At 34.1% G+C, this 22,918-nt stretch overlaps 2 protein-coding genes across 2 annotated transcripts; both read right to left on the bottom strand.

Annotated features, from left to right (window-relative positions):
• Positions 1–369: 369 nt before the first annotated feature.
• Positions 370–7,643, bottom strand: LOC112523644 (probable methyltransferase PMT5). Its single transcript, XM_025133324.1, has 9 exons — positions 7,457–7,643; positions 6,342–7,216; positions 6,060–6,195; positions 5,601–5,841; positions 5,217–5,421; positions 4,368–4,528; positions 3,705–4,008; positions 2,432–2,564; positions 370–901 (listed from the first exon to the last, which is right to left on the bottom strand). Exons 2-9 carry the CDS (start codon positions 6,854–6,856, stop codon positions 752–754), a joined length of 1,845 nt encoding a protein of 614 aa, XP_024989092.1. The 5' UTR covers positions 6,857–7,216; positions 7,457–7,643; the 3' UTR covers positions 370–751.
• Positions 7,644–12,257: 4,614 nt separating this feature from the next.
• LOC112523178 (probable mitochondrial-processing peptidase subunit beta, mitochondrial) lies at positions 12,258–19,905 on the bottom strand. Its single transcript, XM_025132669.1, has 9 exons — positions 19,147–19,905; positions 17,323–17,487; positions 17,031–17,168; positions 16,778–16,929; positions 16,259–16,367; positions 14,815–14,913; positions 14,211–14,276; positions 13,192–13,299; positions 12,258–12,589 (listed from the first exon to the last, which is right to left on the bottom strand). The coding sequence occupies exons 1-9, from the start codon at positions 19,801–19,803 to the stop codon at positions 12,503–12,505; spliced, it is 1,581 nt and encodes a 526-aa protein (XP_024988437.1). The 5' UTR covers positions 19,804–19,905; the 3' UTR covers positions 12,258–12,502.
• Between the last annotated feature and the right edge of the window lie 3,013 nt (positions 19,906–22,918).

The following is a 22,918-nucleotide window of genomic DNA, read 5'->3' as shown; positions in this document are numbered from 1 at the left end:
AAATAAAAAGTTTATTTAGTTTACAATTTTTATTTTATCCCTTTTCTATATTATTTTATTATTAATAATATTTAATAAATAACATAAATTAATTAAAATATAAAAACCATACAAAAACAATGTTTTGTGGACAATAAAATGAAATTTTAAAAGCATGAAATACAATAAATAAAATTTAAAGGATGAATAAAATATAAATAAAAAGACGTATTTGATGTTTTAAAATAGAATTAGGTGTTATTTTATAATTATATTAATAAAATATAGGTTTATTCCACCTAATTAAACGAAACACGTCTGTCATGACTAAGTAATCCCTGTTCTCTCTATGGAAGCCATATAGACACAATTAACAAACATACATAGCACTTGAATATCACATTCCACACATTATATAACTGGACACACCTTACCTTTCTCAAGATATGTTTGTTTCGATACATAACGTATTTCCGCTCGAAAAAATGAACGAAAAACAACAACGAAAGCACGAGACATATGGTGTAACGAATTGCTTTGGAAGTATTTCAAAAGAAAAAAAGATTCAAACCGCGCGGCGTAACAAAACTTTCTCTATTCTACATCTTGCAACTCTCCTTTCTTTACTTCTCTTACTAAAAATAGTAATACAACATGCCTGGAAATCATGTCACCTGACTTGCGTCCAGTACGCATCGCAATTTCATGAATTTCTTGCATCATTCATATATGAATATGAGATCGGACGGTTAGATAGAAGGCCTTTTATAATTCATTTTCTTAGAAATGGCTTCTGGCATACAAGTAGTCTCTGATCGCTGCCATTTTCAAGATCGATTACCCTGGCTTCCCATCGTATTTGTGTAGCAATCATTCGTGCCTTCTCTATAGGGCCCACCTTATCCGAAAGAACAACCCAACCCTGAAATAAAAAGTCGAGACATATCGGTATTTCGAGTTGTATAATACAGTGCAACAGATTTGTATTCTACAGCCTCTTTACCCTTTTGGAAAGAAGATAGAGGAAAGGTCTGATACCTTTTGGGACGCACGATCATTTACAAACTCAATAAATCATACAAACTCATAAACCAGTTTTCATGTGTTGTTTCGCACATATAAAACATCACATGTGAAAATGCAGTTTTTATACGGTGTTGTTTCATATGTGAAAGGTTCGTGACTGTTGTTTTGTGTGTGGAAAACACAGTCATGAACATTTCACATATGAAACAATGCATTTTCCTACGTGTTGTTTCATATGAAAATTGGTTTGTAAGTTTGTACGGATTATCGGGATTGTAAAAGAAGGGGACTCTACGTTGTGGTGAGTACGCCCACCTTTAATTTTGTATAGTTTTTGGTTTTTTGAAATAAAAATTTCCCAGGTTCCGTCTCCTTTGTTAAGAAAAGGTCTATACACCATACTCCTCTAGACCCTGGTTTCAAGTGGGATATACTAGTTTGGGATATACACGTAAAAAAAAACTAGTATTCTCTTTTCCTAGAAGTCATGAAAATTGGGATAATTTCCTTCCTAAATTTATAAAATAGCAGACAATTTAAATCTTCCCTTTAAATTAAAACTTTAGGGGGTGTTTGGGATTGCTTATTTGAAACAATTTATGCTTTTCTACAAAAGCACTTATCAACTTATTATAAGTCAGAAGGGTTTAACTTCTTCAAAAACTCCTTATTACAGGTTTGGCACCGGTATAAGTTGTTTATCCATATTACCGGTGCCACATCGGAATAAGTCAATAAGTTGTTTTTATAAGCAAATCCCAAACACCCCTTTAGTAACAAAATACTTGAAGTTTAAAAAGGAAGGAAAACAAGATATGCATCAGAGTTCTAAACAGACAATCTAATCCTTGACAAAATTAGAATAGGTCGGCGGTTGCTAAAACCATCAAGTCTGCTATTTATAGTTCCATCACTTAGGGTCTTGTGTGATTGGATTGGAGTGACTGCTTGTGTTATGGTTTTAGTAACCCCGACCTATTCTAATTCCGTCAAGGATTACATTGTCTGTTTAGAACTCTGATGCATATCTTGTCTTCCTTCCGTTGTAAACTTTAAGTATTTTGTTATTAAAGTTGTTTTAATTTAAAGGATTTTGAAAGTTTTAAATTGTCAGCTATTTAATAATTTAGGGGTGTTACACTACGATATCAACAATGTTTCTTCTTTAGTATATTTTCAAGCTACAATCACATATTTGTCGATCATAAACAATAAGTTGATGAATTGATATGAAACCATAGGATTCTTTTACTTTTACCATTAAAGAAGAGTTTTTAGATATGTAACAAATGGTCGAACTCGAACATTATCTTTGAATACAACTACCCGTTAAGTTAAATATTGCAATTTTGATACGTAGGGATTACTATTAGCATACACAAGAAGCAAATGAACATAAAAACTGAGAATACAATATAAAACATACCTCAGGGCGTAGAATACGATCCATCTCCAAAAGTAAGCTTTTCATGCTGCATCCCTTTGAAATGAAGTCCGAGAGGAGCCCATTTGCATGAACCATGTCATATGTGCGTGGATAAGTTGGGAAGGGTTCGCACCTATACTCGAATATATAAGAAAATAGAGAAACATCATGTCACATTCAAGACATGGATAGAAGTGGTTGTATCAATCCCCTCGTTCCGTAAAAATTACAAGAATATCACTTTTAGATGCCCAAATAGGTATAACACAACAATTCCCTTTTTTGGCAAATTTCTGAGCTAGAATGACCTATTTTTAGACATTCTAGTAATAGTAAAATATTTCCATAAAACTATGTATGAAGTCAAAAGTTCAAATTTACCCAAGGTAACGAAATATTAGTGAAGATTCACATTGACTACAAAAAAGTTGCCTTTATTTAGAGGGAGAATCTAAGCATGGAACACAATGATACGACGTTGACATTAATACTTGTAGATAACTCTCAAACTCTACATACTCCCCGTGCCAGCGAAAACGACATAATCCGACTTAATCTTTGTTGATACAGATATAAGAATTTGGAATTTACTTCTATTGAATCAACATCACACTCATTGTTTTCACTTCTCTTTCTTAGGCCATGCTTGGCAACCATAAGCTAGCTTATTTTTTGATCTTATCGAAAAAAGAAACTGTTTAGATAGCCATACATAAACTAGTTTTTTGAAAAACTACTTCAAGTAGTCTTTCAATAAGCTCCACGGGATTTTTTCCACCTTTTCCAATTATGACCCTTATATTTTTCAAATTTATTTCTCAACATATCAGTTTAGGTCATCTTACATTATATAGCTCAAGTGCTAGTTTTTACCAACATTATTAGGTTATCAACTAACAACTAACTAATAAGCCAACAACTAGCTTGTCAACCATTAGCTACCTTATCAGCCAACAACTAGCTTATTAGGTAGTCTCCAAACATAGCCTTAGTGACAATTTTAACTAAAGCTACTATTAATGATCTTCTCACCAGTCCCATATTTTATCTCATTTGTCCCCAATAAAGAATCCATTTTTATTTCCCCATTGTTAATATGTGAAATTTATGATGTTATATTTCCCTGAAAGTGTGGACTGTAAAGGGGTGCAATTCGAAAAAAGTGAAAGCATGGTTTTGATTAACGAATGTTTTGTTGATATGAACTAAACGTGGGCATATGATTTGAAAATAGAGGAACGGCATACAATAAATCATGTATAAAAATCCTTACCAGTCATGCAAAACGCCAGCGAAACCCTGATCGAGTATGAGTGGAAGTGTATTATGGGTCCCAGTAGGCACCACATTCATCACCCATACCGACTTTTTTGCTTCTAAAAACGCGGCGTTCAAACCTCCATAACGAGCATTCATGTCCATCACGTTCCGTATCATATTATATGGAGGTAAAGGATCTTCATCCCCAGGCCTTTTCGGATGATCAGAAAAGATCAAGGGTGTAAGTAAAGACCAATAATTTCTCAAAGCTAACCGTGATGACTCAAAGTCGTCATAGAATTCATCCTGCTGAATTTCTGTGGAGATAAACATGTATCAATTACTGCAACATCTTAGGGATACTAATAACTGACTAGAATCAAACAGATGAAAACGTATTAAATGCTAACATTTCACTAGGCATAATAGTTCAATGAAAGAGTTCGACCATTAGTGAAATATATAAAATGCCCCTCAATAAGGTTAAAATAAAGGGGGCTTGCGTACGAGAAATAATGTCATTGGTATATTGTAACGATTACTAAAGAACAAATAAGTATCATCGGAATGGATTTATGCCAAGAAAGGAAACAATGCATTTGTTTTGGGAGAACTCAAGATGGAAATTGTTGCAATTATTTTGAAAGAACAGAAGTTGCATTAGAACAATACTTTCCATGAATTTCAAGCTCAGCAGGGCTTATTTGAAAACTCGAAGACCTGTTCTGAATGGGAATCCAGCGTTTGCTGGCAGTCCCTCCTATACAAGGAGCAAGTGGCTGATAACTGGACTGAATATCCTCCTGTCCTCTACAAGGTGGAATGACACCCTGCTTGCTGCAATTAGTAACCAAATAAAAATTACTGAAATATTCCTCAATCTTTACTTAAAATTTGGAAGGAGAAAATAAAAAAGCAATCAGGACTCAGGAGTAAGTTGTGTTCTAAAAATCCCTACTTAGAACCACTTAAACAACCACCTAGAAGTTAACCATCCCCTGCTGATTCAATTACTGAAGATTGCTTAATCAGCCACCATGGAATTAAGCATCCCACACTATTTCAACTAGAAGTAATCATGGAATTAAGCATTTCAATAGTTAATATTAATCAACTTTTCTCAACTTGCTTTCATCAAATGACTTCTTTCAATTTGAAGATCATCTCTTCATCCTTTTCTGATTAACTGGAAGACTAAAACTAGTCATTCAGATAAGTAACTTATCAAAATAACATGATATGAAACTTTTAGTTCTCAAATGTTCATAATCTAAAAATGATCATGTTATATACATTTAAAGGAACCGCTTCTGCTTTAGGCTTATGTATCAATTTCTATAGGCGGTTATGAGCTAAAAGGTCAATCCACCACTTAACTTTGCTTAGCAAATTTGGTTGCAGCACTTAGAAACTCAATCACATAACACAAGAGAATGCCCTCATAAATTTTTTAAAAGATATAAGATGAAAAACAAGACAAGTAAAATATACTAATATGCTATTAAGTATTAAGTATTAACCTCACCTGGATGAGTAGCATAGGGCATCAATAGTTTTCTGCCATATGAACGTTTCTTCTTGTTGAGCTATAAACGTCCAGCAGATCTTCTGAGCGAATTCTTCGATAGGACTAGCCATGCTTCCCTTCTTTGTACTTGATGAGCTTCCATGTAAAATGAAGTAGCCTCCAGGCTTGAGAATCCGGTCAGCTTCAATAAGAAACATTCCATCTAATTTATGAAATACCATTAGAGACAGAAGAAAAACCACTCTTATACAAATCCATTAAACATATAGCAACAGTAATCAAATTTTAAGCAGCTAAATTTCATATATATGAATTATTATACAGATGGAGGTTAGTCTACTGAACATATGTTCATGTATTAAAAGACATCAGCAAAACTACCTTTTTTGTCCCATAGGATACCGCATTGTGCACAATGAACCATGTCATACGACAATGAAGGAAATGGAAGTTTCCTTGAAATGAAGTTGCCAATAATTGCTGGAAGACCTCTTTCAAGAGATAATTGAACTTGGCTACCCGTTAACTCATATGCAGCCATACAGACGGCCATTAGTTTCAATGAGAGCAAATGAGCACCAAAGCTACCAAACCCACAACCAATATCAAGTACTGTGCGTACCTGTTAATATAGAAAGTGAATTAGACACAGCGTGTAATACAACTGAATATATTCCAAAAGAGAAAGGTGAACTATCCGATGCTAATTAGATATACCCTAGTAATGACGACAATAAAAGAAAACTCTAGGGAAAGCTAATGAAGAAAATCCGTTAATAGTGATGAAGTTATCAACAAATTGAACAGAGATAACTTCATTAAGCATATGTCAGTACTTACACCAGCTTGAAGAAATTCCGCATCACTACTCAACCCTATCATCTCTGCAATTTGGTGGGAGTATTCTTTGACGCCATCAAAGATTAACCCGTCATCCGAGTGGAAAGAAATTTGATTCTCTTCCAGTAGCATTAACCTAAAAGAGGTTTGAGGGGAAGACGTCATGGGCAGTCATTAAATTCACAAGGTACATAGTATCAAGGGGGAGTGTAGTCATGAGGGCATAAACATAAGAAACTTATCATTTTGAGTCGTTTATCCAACCCAAAATTAGATAATCACCTTTTAGTCATGCTCCCAGAAGAAAGAAATTGGTCTTTAGTAATCTTCACATTTGCATTCCATATCACATCTCCACCAAGTGGCCAACTCAGGGGAGTTTTATAGTCTCTTGGAGGACGAACCAAACAGTCTTCTTGGTCTCGTGTTAGTTCACAATGCCTATCAAACTCCTCACCATCTTTAAACCCCGCTAAAAGATTCGCAGACACATTATAGCAAGGAACATAATGTTCTCTTTCCTTGCCACAAAGCCTAATCTCCTTAAGATGACTACTACTCCCAGTGGATAAACTCGTTAACTCCAAATAATCACTGGCTGCTTGTTCCTTTAATCTTCTATAGTTTGTATAAATGTCCGATTTTATACTAAAAGTGACAGAGTCAAAGGCGCTAGAAGAAGAAGAACCAAACAAAACAATAAGTGCAGAAACACTAACAAAACACAGAAGCAGCCAATTCCATGGCGGTCTAGGGCCGAAAATTAAGGAAAACTTATGGAATAAAGGTCTTCTCATATCCAAATCTATCAGCCTGCTTCCACCCACTGGTTTAATCAAAACTAATGTTTGACCTTAACTTCACACGAGATATGAAAATGGCAGCCTACCATAACATCAAAGCTCACCGAATTATCGTCAAGTAAACAGTGGTATAGGGAAGTTATCCCTCTATTCGAAACCAACCTCGTGACGGTTACATTATCGTAACATCAAACTCAAAAATCTCATGTCAGAGAACCACTGAAATTGCCATAAAACCACGCAACCGATACAACTAAAGTAGATCGAGCAAACAATCACCCTCAATTTTCCAAATTCCAAACACAAACTCTTTACAATTCAAGTAAACGCCAGCAGAAAGATCTTCAGATCAACCTGAAATTGTCATCGAATACTCAAATTACAACTTAAATCCACATCAACAAACATTCAAACACACCCAGTTACACAATTGGCATCACATTCATCACAAAATCGATACAGATCTGATCCATAAAAACAAAAAACCCAATCAATACAACTCACTGGATATAACCAACAAAGAGCTTGCACAACAACTTCAATCCACAATCAAACAAACAACCACCATATTTATTAGGGTTTTAGGCGAATTACCAGTTGGTTAAGTGTTGAATGTAGTGCGTGGCGTAGATTCGAATCAAAGCAACAGCTCTATGTCGCCATTGACAACCAAAAAGCTCGGTAACAGCGGTTAATTGATTCTGTGTGCTTTTATATATATATATAGTATGGTGAGAAATGGGATTTAACAATTGGGAATGGATGGATCGAGGTTGAGAACAAAAATGGAAATTGAAGTGAATTAATAATTAAAAGAACAGTAAAATTGTAATCAAAGTGTTTGGGGGAATAATTGTGCATGACGGCCTTTGCACTTTTCCTCCCTTGTGTGATGTGTCATTACTTTGTTTATTTATTATTTAATTGTAGTAAATGCCAGATTTAGCCCCCACTAGGCTTTATGCACAGGATGAGATCATCAGGGGGGTTTTGGACTTTTTATCCTTCGTAAAATTTTGATTCAACTTTTATATTTTTTTAAACAGTAAATTGCATAAAAAAAAATAATGTATTTTAACTTAATTCATATTTTGAGTAACGTATTTTTAAAGCTTTTAATTTGGTACCTAAGATGTAAAGTTTTAAATATTTAAGTATTCGGATAATCTGTTGAATACTAATTTTAGATTAAAAAAAATTTATATCACTAACCACGTCGGTAAATAATACATGATTGGATATCGCATCAATCGCTACATTAGCATGATAACCAGTTAATGCTTCAACAAGTTACTTGGGTACTTAAATGTTTAAAACTTTGCATCTTAGGTACTAAAATAAAAGTATTTAAAGTACGTTGTCAAAAATAGAAATCAAGTTAAAGTACGTTAATCCATGTTTGTTTTCTTAAGAGACGTTGAAAACTGAAATCTTATTTTAATTTTGATTGATAAGAGGTGATGTTGAAATTTGAAAGTGGAATCAATAAGACTGTTGTTTTTTGCAAACTGATAAATGTTTGAATTTGTTTAAACTATCTATTTTACCCATCAGAAAATTTTAATGTTGAATTTATAGATAGATTTATGCAATTTCACATATTTATTCATTATTATTACAAAATTTAAATCCTATTAAAATACATCAATCGAGAGAAATGAGTATCATTTTGGTAATGATTGAGATAAATTATATAATTTGTATTTATAAAACAAAAATATCTTTAATATTTAAATTCTATTAAAATATATTAATTGAGAGAAATGAGTATCATTTTGGTAAGGATCGATTGAGATAAATGATTGATTAAGGTTAATCGATTGAGAAACATTGTTGCTGAGGATCTGAAGAACAATAAGAGGCAAATAAAATGTTGGTTTACCTCTTACCAGATAAGAAGAAGATAATATATAAGTGTCTCTGAAAAATTGGAAAAAAAAAAAACAAACAGTGTGAATGACCCTATCTTTTAACGAATCATTCATAAGAGGCATATAAGAGTTTTTTTTTTAAACAAACAAATCGTTAGTGTTCACATTTATATTTTAATTTGTCCTAAAGTAAGAGATCTTTTACTAAATGTTTACCTGGTAAGTGCTTACTAGATCACTTACTTTACGGGATAAATATGGTAAATACCGAGAATGTTACCTTGTAAGAGCTACGACAGAGACAGATAGTCTTTTGCACTATATCATGAGAGTCTATTAATCATTTTGACCACTTGATCATTTTGAACTAAATTATTTAGCAACTACCAAACAGTTTCTAAGCCTTTGTACACCTCTTGATGATATGAGCTTTAAAAAAACGAATGAAATTGAAGAATTCAGATATTATTCAACCTGTCAAATATGGTTATTTTAAAAAATATCTATTTCCATGTCACCATTCTATTTTAGTCAATTTTCATTCCACGATAGCATCAAATTCATATCATAATGATTTGTATCGCAAACCACACGTCATATATGTATCAAATAATTGCTTACGTTTTTTTTTATTAACTTGGATATCCAACTCAATATGCGAGCCGACTAATCCTGTGACGGTCGCCTGCTTTGTGAGTAACATGGAGTCACCGCATTTAAACATTCATGACAACAAAGAGGATTTTTCCTTGGATTTAAATTTGGGACCTCCAGGTACTTTTAACCTTTAGTATCCAAATTTAAACCAATCAGACACCATCGTTATAGTTAGTTTTTATTTATTTATTGACCAATTGAATAATCAAATTGATCTCAATCTTGTCCTGTTTTGGAAGTTGGCACATGCTACAAATTGGTTTTTTTGTATTTCTATATCTTTTTTTATGTATTTTAATAAAAATTTATTACACAATATATATTTATATTTTTATAACCATATTAATTATACTCTTTTGAATGCTAACGGTCAATACAAAACTATACATACATACATACATATATATATACATACATACATATATATATACATACATACATATATATATACATACATACATATATATATATATATGATGAATATTTTTGTTCGAATATATAAATAATAATATAGAAAAATACAATATAGATACTACAAAATACTCCATATAAAGTATTATTAAGGACATCAACTACTTGTTATTATTTGTTATTTTTATTAAAAGTAAATTATATGAAAAAGTAACATATTTTAACTTAATTATTATTTTGGGTAACATACTTTTAAAACTTTCATTTTGGTATCTAAGATGTAAAGTTTTAAACATTTAAGTACCTGGATACCGGTTGAAGACTTATTTTAGACTAAAAAAAAGACTAATTTTAGATTAAAAATCTATGTCACTAACCCTGTCAGCAAATGATACTGAGTTGGATACCACATCAGCATGATAACCGGTTACCCGAGTACTTTAATTTTTAAAACTTTACATCTTAGGAACCAAAATGAAAGTTTTGAAAGTACGTCACCCAAAATAAGAATCAAGTTAAAGTACGTTACTTTTTTTCATGCAATTTGTCGTTTTATATACATTATATAGGGGGAATTTCAAATACCAACCATATGATTCTTACAAACCCTACAAACATAATCTCAACTATTGGTTTTGTTTATTTTGAAATTTATAGGAGGTTATAAAATATAGCTGAGAGTAAATTCAGAAACTGATTTCATCCACACCGTTGATTATCACATGTATGGTTGAGATCGATTTGTAAAGTTTGCAAGAATTACATGGTTTGTAAAATAAACTTCTCATATTTATATCTGACGTTCTTTTTATATTAGATGGAGTTTTAAATATTTGCCCTCTTAGTAGGCCAAAGTCCTAGTTACAAACTAACTTGACATCTATTTTGATAAATAAATAATAATATAATTTTAAAAAATTGATTAATTTAATAAACAATAGTTTAAACAGAAATCTTACTAAGTGCATGGTTTGATTTTGTCGGTTTTATCTATACTATACTATAATGTATTTGACAAAAACTCTTAAAAATCATTTTTATGCATAAAATACTATTTATTGATGCATATTACTTAAAATTCAAGATCACAAGTAAATTGTGCGTAAACACAACTTATTAAAGCTTCATTTTTGAATTTGTGTAACTAACTATAAATAAACATAATCAAATACATGATAGACATCTCATTTTGAATATAAAAAATCTAAAATGTAATTAGAATAATCATTAGTTATAATAAAATACTTAATTATTATATTTATAAAAATTATATTATTAAACGATAAATAAATTACTTCGTTATTAGATCTAAGTTAAATTATAAATAAAATATTGAATTACAGAAATTATACAAAAAAAAAACCCAGAACTTTAAATAGTAAATTCGATACTAATATTGATGTATTTCTTTTTTTAAATTTTTATGATATATTTAAATTTATATTCTATTCAAAAATAAAAACGTTATTGTTTTATCAAAATCACTAAACACCATATTACATCGACGTAGATAAATAATAAAACGAAACACTAAAATTAAAAGATATCCCATTATAATAAGCGAAAACATCTTTCTAATAGTAAAAAGACATTTAACCAAATGTATTTAGTTCGTTATTTCAAAGGAAGTGAAAATGTTGCAATGGATCGAACATTTTTATTTCTTTAGAAATGAATGTGGTTTTACTTTTTAAAATATATTAAGAATGAGAAAAATAAAATAAATTAAAAATGAAAATGAAATTATGCCCAATCATCTATCATGCAAAGAAGCAAGGTTGGTCGAGATTGGTCAACTTATTTTACCAAGTGTCGTGTTTTCGTTGGTTGTTCTTTTTCTTAAAACTTAATTGATCCTATATATTAGAGTAGTCTTTGATTCATTTAAACTTGACTTTCAAATGTCAAAAATGTCTTAATATCCTAATTTCAAATCCAATAAAAAATAAAAATTCTTTTTTGACCATAAAGATTCAAATACGGTGACTCTAAACTACCCGTAAAACAAATGGTTTTCAACAAATCAAAAATTAATATTATACATTTTTTTAAAATTAATATTTAAAAATGGTTTTCAACAATTTCATGTATATAATAATAACATTTATGTTTCTTAAACAATTTATCTTAACATTAAAATATTAACGTTTTCATTTATTTATTATCAAATAAGTAACGTATATTATTTTAACACATTTACCAACAATAATGTTATCAAAAACCAAGTAATATATAATAATAAAAAACAAAAGAAATAGTTAGCATATTAATTAAAAAAAGGGACCACTTAGCTAGGGGACCAGTCCTCTAGGTCCGACCGTTTACAACCAGTCCCTATTTTTCTCCTATGAACCGGATCCAGCCAGAACCGGTTCAGGCAAGTGGAGGTAGTGATTTTGACCGGTCCAAAAACCAACCGGTTTTGCAACTATATAGCCCATACAAAAAGTCATGAAACTGAATCAATAATCAACTTGCAAAAAAAAAAAACGTACCAAAACTGCGTACATTTGGTTTGGTTGGCGTATACATTGAATTGAAGTTGTAAAGAAAGAAAGAAAGAAAGAAAGAAAGAAAGAGAGGCTATACAAGAAGCCCTAGTCTTATTCTCTGATTGAAAAAGGTCAAAATCGTACTTTTACCCTTAGGTCGGGTTTTAAAAGATCGGTGGTTAAATAAGGAAGAAAAAGAGAGAAGTAAGCTAGTAGCGGAGCATGTAAGTACGACGACGAAACCAATTGTAGTCGGGCAATAATTTCACTGGTCCGGATGCTGCTATCGCAATGTCCTGATCAACAAAACATCATTCATTACTCAAAAACCAAATCTTTTCATACAATTTACTTACTGGGTAAGTGATTACTGGGTGTTGATACCTTACTGAATGAGCATGACAAGAACTGAGAATCTTACTTGGTAAGAGACATAGGAAGGACCGAGAATCTTACCCGGTAAGTGAGGGAGAAAATTTTAGGTGTTGTTTACTAAGCGCTTACCCTGGAAGTGCTTACTGTGTCACTCTACCTTGTCGAATGAACATGAGATGAACATGACAAGAATTGAGAATCTTACCCGGTAAGAGTGATAACAAGAACCGAGAGGTAAGAGCTTACCGGATAAAAATGTTCCATATGATGCCGTTTTAATGGACTAAAATCTTACCCCGTAAGTTAAGTGAAAGTGTCGACTCTTACAGGTAAGCGTTGGGAAAACGGGCACTTGTTTTGGGACAGGCTTATACAAAAATGTCATTTTTTAGTTATTTTGGGACGGATGAAGTAACAATGTCATGTTCACTACAGAAAGGAAAGGAGAACCTCGATATGCGAACGAATAGGAAAACGGTTTTTTAGAGCAGATAAGTAAGAAGGGAGAAAAAAGAGGGTTTACCTGATCAAATATGAATCTGTTGGCTACACGTTTGATGGTGGCAGCATCGACTGCATCAATTCTGGCAAATAGTTCGGCAAATGGAATTCTTCGGCCATAAGTAATTAGCTGCAACACGAAAAACAGCCAACTATAAGAAGAGTTCATTGCACCATTCTGTAGATCATGCACACAAGCTAACCTAGAAGAACCAGAAGAAAATGGAATGTAATTTCTAGTTAATGGCATTCTCCACACGAATGCGAGTATGCTTTTTGGATTTATCATAAAGATTTAGAGTAGCACTGTAAAATGGCTTCTGGAAAGCATGATCATGGTTTTACTAGACGAGAAGGTAAGCCGGTACCCTCGGTTGTTTTATGTCAACTTTTTATTATTGTAAATGGTGTTCTGATTCCTGTTTGATAATGAAATCAAACCGCATTTAGCAGGGCCTCACCAGATCCTACTCAATGTGAGATATATAGCTCGTTTGGTTTGGTTTACTTCAGTTTTGGGGAAATAAGATGGAAATTGTAAAACGTAAACTAGAAAGTGTTCTATGAGGGTGTGTTTGGTGCACAGACTGGACTGGATAAGCTAGAGTGAGGTAGGCTAGTGAAAGAATTGTGCAAGGTTTTTGGGGTTTTATTTTGACATGGGTGGTTTAGTAATTTGCCAATCTTGTCCCATCTTCTTGATTTTTGTTCCACCTATTTCCTATCCCAGTCTAAAATCTAAATGTCACACCAAAAATGGGACAAGTTTTTGTTCTGTCATGTTTCATCCTGTCCCGCATACCAAAAGCAGCCATAACCCCATTATAGTCAAATAGAACCACTTTCATAAGCCATGAAAACATCAAATTTGAGCTTAACAATTCAGAACTAGTGATTATAAAACTTTGTTAAACCGATTTTTGGTTTTTGGGAAAATGTAAATGGTTGTCAAATATCCTTTTTCTATCAGGTTTAAAGATTATTAAAAACATAAACGCGAAACCAAAATTTAAAAAAGTTGTCAAACGAGGCCTGATGTACCTGGCGACCAATGTCTTCAGCAGTAGGGCTGGTTCCATCAACATGGAGAAGCAATGAAGATTTCAGCTGCAAAATGTACAATAAAGTTCAGTACATCTCGAAGAACATGTTGCTCTAGACAATGTGAATGAGATGATCTGCCTACTTTACTAGCTGATACAATCAATTTCTAATAAGTAAAATAGAAACCCGAAACGAGAATTCTATTTGGAATGTTTTTTCTTTAGAGAGAATCCTTACTAGCTGGTGCCCTGCCAGCATTCCGAGTGGTGGTTCATAAGCGACATACACATGATCTTAAAATGCAGTGTGGTCAAAAATCAACAAATCAACATATCTATTAAACTCTCATATTGATCCGGAGCTGAAATATCGCATATTCGCAGCAGATAACCAAGTAAATTGTATAATGTGACTAAAGTTCAGTAACTATACATTGTAAAAAATTAATGGAGGTACATATTATTCTTAATATAACTTAATCTACTTTTTAGATGCAGCCCAATTGTCATCAAAACTCCTGTTTGATAAAATAACAGATTTAAGGCCGAAACTAATAAAACTAAACAATATGATATAAATGCATATTCAACACCCTGATTACCTGATTCTGAGCACGAAGTAAATCATCGTCCCCAACTCTGTAACAGAGTTTAGATATCTCTTGCATGATTGCAAAAGCCACATCATCCAAGCAATCGGCCTACAGAAAGAACAAAAGAAATGAACAATGGCATTCAGTAATCACCAATCCGAACCTCAATCTCAATGAGTAACACAGAAGCCTCTACTTAACACGCAACTAAATAAAGTAGAAATGCCCTGATAAATGTTTGTAGTGATCAGTAGTAAAACGGTTGCAAATATGAACTCAAACTTTGGCAAAGATGATGCCTAATTCGCACCATACAAACAGTAAAATGGACAATATGCTTCATAAAGCTATTGTCATCAACTCTGTGGACGGCAAACAATCTAAACCTAGAAAAAGACCATGCAATATAATAGGTGGACCTACCAACATGCAAGACAGTTCAGCAAGATATCCAAACCATAGAATGCTAGCAAGTTCAATAAACCAGATGTGGTACAGTTATTATATCAAGCATATTTTTAATAAATTAGAGGATACTACAAAATTCTTAGAAACTGACAAACCATATATGACTTTGTGTTGGGGGATATTATCACTTCCCTGGCATTTTGCATAAGAGTTTCTTTCCAATTTGACTGTGACCTTCTGACCTTAACTCTTTTTCAAGGGATGGGGTGTGAAAGTTCGGAACTGACTCACAATAAATAGCATAATCTAAAACTGAGGCTCACCCACAAAATAATCTATATATTGGACATTTCCCACTACATAACCTAACAGCCTTTTGTTTTCCCTTTTCTAACTTGTACGAGGGAAAGATGGGAAGTTCCTAAACCCATGAAATAACACATTTTATCATTCTATCAAGATCCTCATACAATTTGGTCACAAAAATGCTTCACGTGATTACATGAAACTTATTAAACCGCAAGCCACTCTGATGGAGCCTTGTTCAGTTACCTCCATTTCAATGCAAATGTTGTTCTGTAATTTCCTCCAACACAAAGTCATTACTTATCAAAGGGTTCCAAATCTTCTGCAGCATCAACACCGTTCAAGAACATGTATGCAATGCATTTCAAGTGTAGAATGACAGTAATCATTCGTAAAATTTGAAGTAAGTGGGTAAGCCTAGTGCATAAAAAACGATTATAATTGTGAACTAGAAAGACAAACCTACCACTGACAACTGAGTCTCTTACTGGAACCAACACACGACTAACTAGGCCAGCACCCAATTATTAGTGCTATATATATATATATATATATATATATATATACACATGCATATCTGCATCAGTAAGTATGTACTTAATACTTTTAAATATCATATCAGATGATGCTACATAAAAGGTTAAACATAAGTGCAAGCCTTTTTCCACCAAAAAGGTAATCGTTTATCATTGCACCTGCTAAAAAATATAAACTTAAAGGTTCTGCTTCTGTCACAAACCTTCGCAACAGCATATACCCCAAATAGCCCTGTGTCTTTGTAGTTGGTGTTGAAAGCCATCATGCTCTCAGCAATTTCATTAATAGCCAGTATCTGCGCAAGCTGTGAGCTGTACATAGTTTACAAAAAGCGCCATTAAGTCTCACAAACCAACTCTAAAATGCAGTGCGCAATAACAATGGCGTTTGTAAAGCATAGCTAGAAGTTCGAATGGAAGAGAACATGTTTCAAATCCTGATCAAGTTGTGAACACCCATAAACAAGAGAGAAGATAAAACCAAAAGAAAAAGGGCAAAAAAAAAAAAGCAAAAGTCACAAAGGGGATGTCAAGGCCATCCAGGCAACATAGGAAGACAGAACATGATAAATATATTTCTTACAACATCATCTGCTCCTTCCGTAAGAAAAAAGGATCGATGGGTTGAGACATTTGTTAACCAACTATATTCATGTAAATCTTTTATATGGGCGAGGAGTCTGGGCAGAATTGTATCATAAATTAAAGAAGGGAATACCGACCCCATATGTTTGCCACCTCCGGCAGATTGGTTCCAAGATCCAAGCATAGCTTGTATGACCATCAAGGCAACTGAATCAGGATCAGTCCATGATGCCCCGTTAAATGCAACGGCAAATTGTGCAAGAGGCATATCATCATCCCTCATGCGAACCTGATTATTCCATGGTTTCAATTAATATTTAATTATTAATATCAGAGGCATGTGCTTATGAGAATGCCGGAACTTAAGCCATATAAATCTGTAGTGCACACCTCTGATCCAGTGAATAATGCTGGCTCCTTTTCTACTAACTGTGAGGTAGTTATGGGGTTGGCTGACAGTTTTGTGAACATTTTCTTCACCTGCTCCACCACATCCTCGTGTTTAACAGCTCCAGAGGCAGAAATAACCTGAAGCATATAATCATATAAGAATTCTGCTGTCAACTGTAAAAACCTGAAGGCATAACAAGGGGGACTAGTATAAATAGTTGAACTGTTATTAGAACAGTTGGACCAAAAGCAGTCTCAAAATCACACAGGATTGATAATTTAAGTCAAGTACCATCCTGTGGGCAGAATAGTGGGTTGAAATATACTCTTGGATATCCTTCTTTGTAATCTTCTCAATGTTTTCAGCAGGTCCAAGAATAGTCCTACCAAGAGGAGTGTGTTGGAAAGCTGTAGCATGCAAATGGTCAAAAATGACTTCCTCGGTCTGTGCACCTACCTGCAACAGGAATTGTAAATTTAGTATGACCACAACTATTAAGATCATTATGCAAAAACGACAAAGCGGAAAAATTTAGAACGCATGGAGTAAGGACACAAAAACCAAATAGGTATCACTCCCCATCAATCAAGAAGATTTTATTCTAGTGCTTCTTACATCTCCACCAACTATTTTGAGTTGTTCAGTGACCAAGTCAGTCCTGACATATAAAGGCGCTGCATACTTTTTGGCAATGCATTTTCCAGGGATGTCGCCATATGCTCTAAAGACATGGACATCAGGAGGGGGTTGGAATGCTGAAAGTCCACGGTGACATACTGTACTATAGTCACTTCAATTACTGACAATACTTATCATAAATCAGTCAAATGAAAAGCCTTTATCATGTTTCAAGACTATAGTAGCCAAATCTCCTCGATAGAAGAAAATAGTCTCATTTTTCTCTCAAGCTGTTTTTTATTGGAACTGCATTTATAAAAGAACAAATAGAAGGATCAATGACATGGAAGGACCTATAGTGGTGCATATGGTGGCACGTGCCACCGTATTATTCCTCCGTCGAAGGGTAAAAAAAAATTAGGTTCGTGAAAGGTGCAACCATATTAATTTGTTGGTGCCACTGTATGTATTTCATAACTACAATGAGAACAAGTTTTATTTGGTAGAGTTGGTTTGCAAGGCTTGTATTCCACCCCAGACCCAAGTTCGAATCTTGTGAGTGTCATTTTCTTAGTCAAATGGTGCCACCGTTTGAAAAAAATTCTGGGTCCGTCCCTGATCAATGATGAAATGTCCACAAATTAATATTGCAGTACTAGCATTCATGTGGCATAACTACTTATTTTATTTTGATATTTTGTACAAGTATATGCCTATCACTTGATAGTTCCTATTATCATATACCCATCTAGTTGTTGTGTAGTTCACCATTTGGATACCACCTTGTGCTAATTGCTTCAGAAACAACAAGAGTTACAGTGGCAGGCATACCATTTAAATAGTTTCAGAGAAGGAAAACACCAAGAAAATATTATTCTAAAATATGCCACTGTATACACCGTTATTTCCAACTTGGTTTTGATCTTGTACAAACTTCAAAACACCTCTTTTCTAGTGCTTAAGATATTTTGGTTCTACTCAACTGATCTCTTCTCCAAAGACACTAGCATAGCAAGTACGAATGCATGAATATCTTGGAAAAATTATTGCAGCAGAATTTATGTATGTGTGTGTGCAAGTGCATAATTTATACATAATCTTTGACGATTATCATAGTAAATTTAGTAAGTGGCACTAATTTTGTGCACAAAAATAATTAAGACAGCGCTCTTCACAAAAGTCACGAGCTTAAAAGATCCACAGGTTACAGTACTCACTGAAACCAAGTGCAAGGCGATCGCTGTGTGTGGGTGGGTATCCTATAGGAAGACAGACCAAACGCGTTCATCACTCATCTACCCAAATTCAAATAGAAGTGTGCAGAACCTTTCTAGTGCTAGAAAATGCAGGAAAATGTTTGAAGGGTGTTCTCAACATCAAATGTAGTGAAATACTTTTACAACAGACAATGATAATAATTAGTCGACAATGTGCGCAAACGTAAAGATATTCATTCAATGGGAAACAGATTCAGAAAAATAGTGTTGACATGCAAACCTCTTCCATCTCACGAAGAATCACACCACGCTCACGATTAATCAGTCTATCATCAAAAGCCGAGTTCTGCAATATATCTGATAGAATATCAAGTGCCTTAGGCACGTCTTCCCCCATCACTTTGGCGTAATAAGTCGTCTGCTCCCTCGAAGTGTAAGCATTCAAATGCCCTCCCATATTCTCAATCTCCTCCTCCAAATGCCTAACCGACCTCTTAGCAGTCCCTTTAAATATCATATGCTCTAGAAAATGAGCCACACCATTAGTCTCATCGGTCTCAAATCGCGATCCTGCATCAATCCAGACCCCGACGGTAGCCGTCTTGGATGCAAGGTTAGACTCCGTCGCGACACGGAGTCCATTAGGTAGTGTTGTGATACGCGTCTCGGGATAAGTGAGCAGAGACGTATGATCGGCAGCAGCAGGGATAGGCGAGTTGTGTTTAAGAAACCTAGGATCAGGATGTTCCAGCCGTTTGAGCTTCGATTTGACTTGTTCTGCAAGGCGATCATAGATCATTTGATTAGGAGGTGGTGGAGCTGGTGCGCGAGTGTCGGAAGCGGTGGACACTGCGGTGGCAGTTGAAGCGGATCTAGTGGTGGTTGCTAGGGTTTGCTGAGAGCGCCGAGAGAGCTTGAGAAGGTGGCGAATCGCCATAGCTAGGGTTTGATGGTTCCGATCAGAGGATTAGGGCATGGGGGAGACGAAGATCTGGAAGAATAAAAGGGGGAAATTTTTGGCTGAAAATTCTCTTCTCTGTGACGGGGCGTGTGCCCCTTAATCCATGCTTTGTGTGCCCGGTCTATACGGTCCAAATAGCAATGTTATGGACCCGACCCGATTAACAACCCATCCGACATAAATCAATTTTTATTAACATTTTATTTTCTCTTTTGTTCAAATACATTATTTTATATCCAAATTTGTGGGAGACTCCTTATCTCTCTCCGTCAAATGGTGCACTTTTAAAATGGATTAAAAGTTTAGAAAGTTGTAGTTTAATCTTATGGAAAAATTAATACGGTTTGGTTAAAGAACGGTTAATTGTGTCAATTTGGTAAACAAAATTAATTTTTCTTAAAATGAAATCAATCTTGTAATCAAAATGCAAGATTACGTTTGGAATAAGTCTTGTGTGTATTTTAGCAAATTCCACCATTTCAGTGACTTCTTTTTGTTTTCTTTTGGTTGATTTGAAGGACTTTTTCGGTTTTTTTATTGATTGCAAGATAATTGTTAAAGTATCTTGAAGCACCCTTCAAAATTTAAACGTATGCACCTTTCATACCTTAGGTAGCGTATGGTACGCAGACATGATTGAACATGACATAACTTGACAGGACAAGAGGATAGGATTAGACAAGACTAAACTGGACATAATAAGTGTATGTTTGGTGTTTGGTACGACTAGAATTGGACAGGACAAAAGTAGACAAGTTACCCTAAAAAATTATTTGATGATTTTAAATATTATATGATAGTTATAATTAACACAAATAAAGTAAATAATCAAATAATATTTACTTTATAAATATTTTTTACACAAATTTCATATAAAATGAATACATACATATATAATGGCATTGAATGAAAATTTTGACATAATTGATGTAGTATTAACGGTGGTGGAGGTGGTGGTTGACAACGGTGAATGAGGTAGATGTGGTTGATGTAGTGAAGATAGTGGTGGTAGTGGTTATGGTGGATGTGAGGTGGTAATGGATGGTGGTGGTCGATGGTCGACGGTGGTTGTGGAGATCATGGAGGTGATTGTTGCAATAGAGGAGGAGTTGGAGGTGGTCAACGGTGGTAGTGTTGGTGGCAATAGTTGGTGGTGGTCGATGGTCGATGGTGGTTGTAGAGGTAGCAATGGACAATGGTGGTCGGTGGGCGACAGTGGTTTTGGAGGTCATGGAGGAGGTTGTTACGGTAGAGGAGGAGTTGGAGGTGGTCAACGGTGGTAGTGTTGGTGGCAATAGATGGTGGTGGTCGATGGTGGTTGTAGAGGTAGTAATGGACAATGGTGGTCGGTGGCCGACAATGGTTGTGGAGGTCATGGAGGAGGTTGTTGCGGTATAGGAGGAGTTGTAGGTGGCCATAGTGGTAGTGTTGGTGGTGGCGGTGGCCAATAGTGGTTGTAAAGGTGACAATGGACGGTGGTAGTCGGCGGTCGACGGTAGTTGTAAAGGTGGTGAAGGAGGTTGTTGTAGTAGAGGAGGAGTTGGAGGTGAGAAACGACGGTAGTGATGGTGGCAATGGACAATGGTGCTCGATAGTCGACTATGGTAAAGGTGGCAATGGACGATGGTGGACGGTGGATGTGGATGTGATGGAGGATGTTGTTGTCGTGGAGGTGGAGGTACCACCGGTGGCCGAAACCAGCGGTGATGACCATTAAAACAAATACCATAATAAAGTTATATATCGAACTATGGTAGATTAGTAATATTTTATTTCATGTCTCATTCTTGTCCCATCTTGTTCCACCTATTTTAGTGGAACAAGAAAAAACCTCTTTTATCCCATGTTGTCTCACTTTGTTTCAATTCTTGTCCCTGTCCTATGTGACACGAAACGTGGGACAATGAGTTTTTGTTATGTTTCATGCTGCGCTAAACTTGGGACAATGAGTTTTGTCTTTTTTTTGTCCCGTCCTGTCCCATGTACCAAATGCAACTTTAAGGGGTTGTTTGTTTTGATGGTATGGTTTTGAGGGATTTGGAATCGGAGAGATTTGGATTTGTAAGGATTTTTAATATTTGATGTTTGTGGTTTGTAAGATTTGGAATGAAATTGAATTCGTTTTTATAAACAATATAGAAAAAGAAATTATAAAAATTATTACATTATTTTTTTATTAATTGATTTTTACAAAACAAATATTTTAAACATTATTATACACAAATCCTACAAAATCCCATGAAATATCACATGAATTTTATGATTCTGGTCCGATGCTTTTTGATTGGTTAATAGATAAAAAATCGACAAAAGAGCGAAAATATCCCTCATTTAACGGAATTCTTTTAACAACCGTTAGAGTGATGATACTTCCAAGTTCGAATATTTTTATAAACCATAATAGTCATTTTGTAATTTCAAAACTGCAAAGACTAAATATGTTACTTTTGACAAATTACAGGGACCAAATTTGCAGTTTAAGCTTTATGTAATAAACAATTTATTTATGGTGATTAGTTAAGTAAGCGTATTTGCATTGAAAAGGAAAGTCATTACTAAAATATTATACTTTTAAGGAGTGATTATTTTGTATTTGATAAAAATACTTGTAAGTTGTAACATAAAACAATTTATATTTTTTTACAAAAGCATTTATCAACTTATTACAAGTCAGAAGGGTTTAATTTATTCAAAAAAAATTATTATTGGTTTGACACCGGTATAAACTGTTTATCCAAACACTCAAAAGTGTTTATTACCTGTGTCACACTAGAATAAGTCAATAAGTTATTTTTATAAGCAATAACAAACACTTTTATAACAGTTTTTGGCGAATATAGATTTTTTAGAGTAAACTATAAATTTGGTCCATGTTGTTTGTTGAAAATACACTTTTCATCCTTGCGTTTTTAAAGTTACAAAATGGACATCGTGGTTTGTAAAAACATGAGAATTTGGATCTTTTCTCTAATAACCGTTAAAAAAAATCCTATTTGATGAGAGCCATTTTTGTCTTTTTATTAATTTTTTGTCTTTGACCTAATCAAAATCGATTTTATAATTTAGGTCCATATGACTATTAATCGAGTAA

The sequence above is a fragment of the Cynara cardunculus genome, assembly GCF_001531365.2.
Source record: "Cynara cardunculus var. scolymus isolate 2C chromosome LG 12, CcrdV1, whole genome shotgun sequence".
NCBI classification, from domain to species: domain Eukaryota; kingdom Viridiplantae; phylum Streptophyta; class Magnoliopsida; order Asterales; family Asteraceae; genus Cynara; species Cynara cardunculus.
This window is presented reverse-complemented; position numbering and strand designations above follow the sequence as displayed.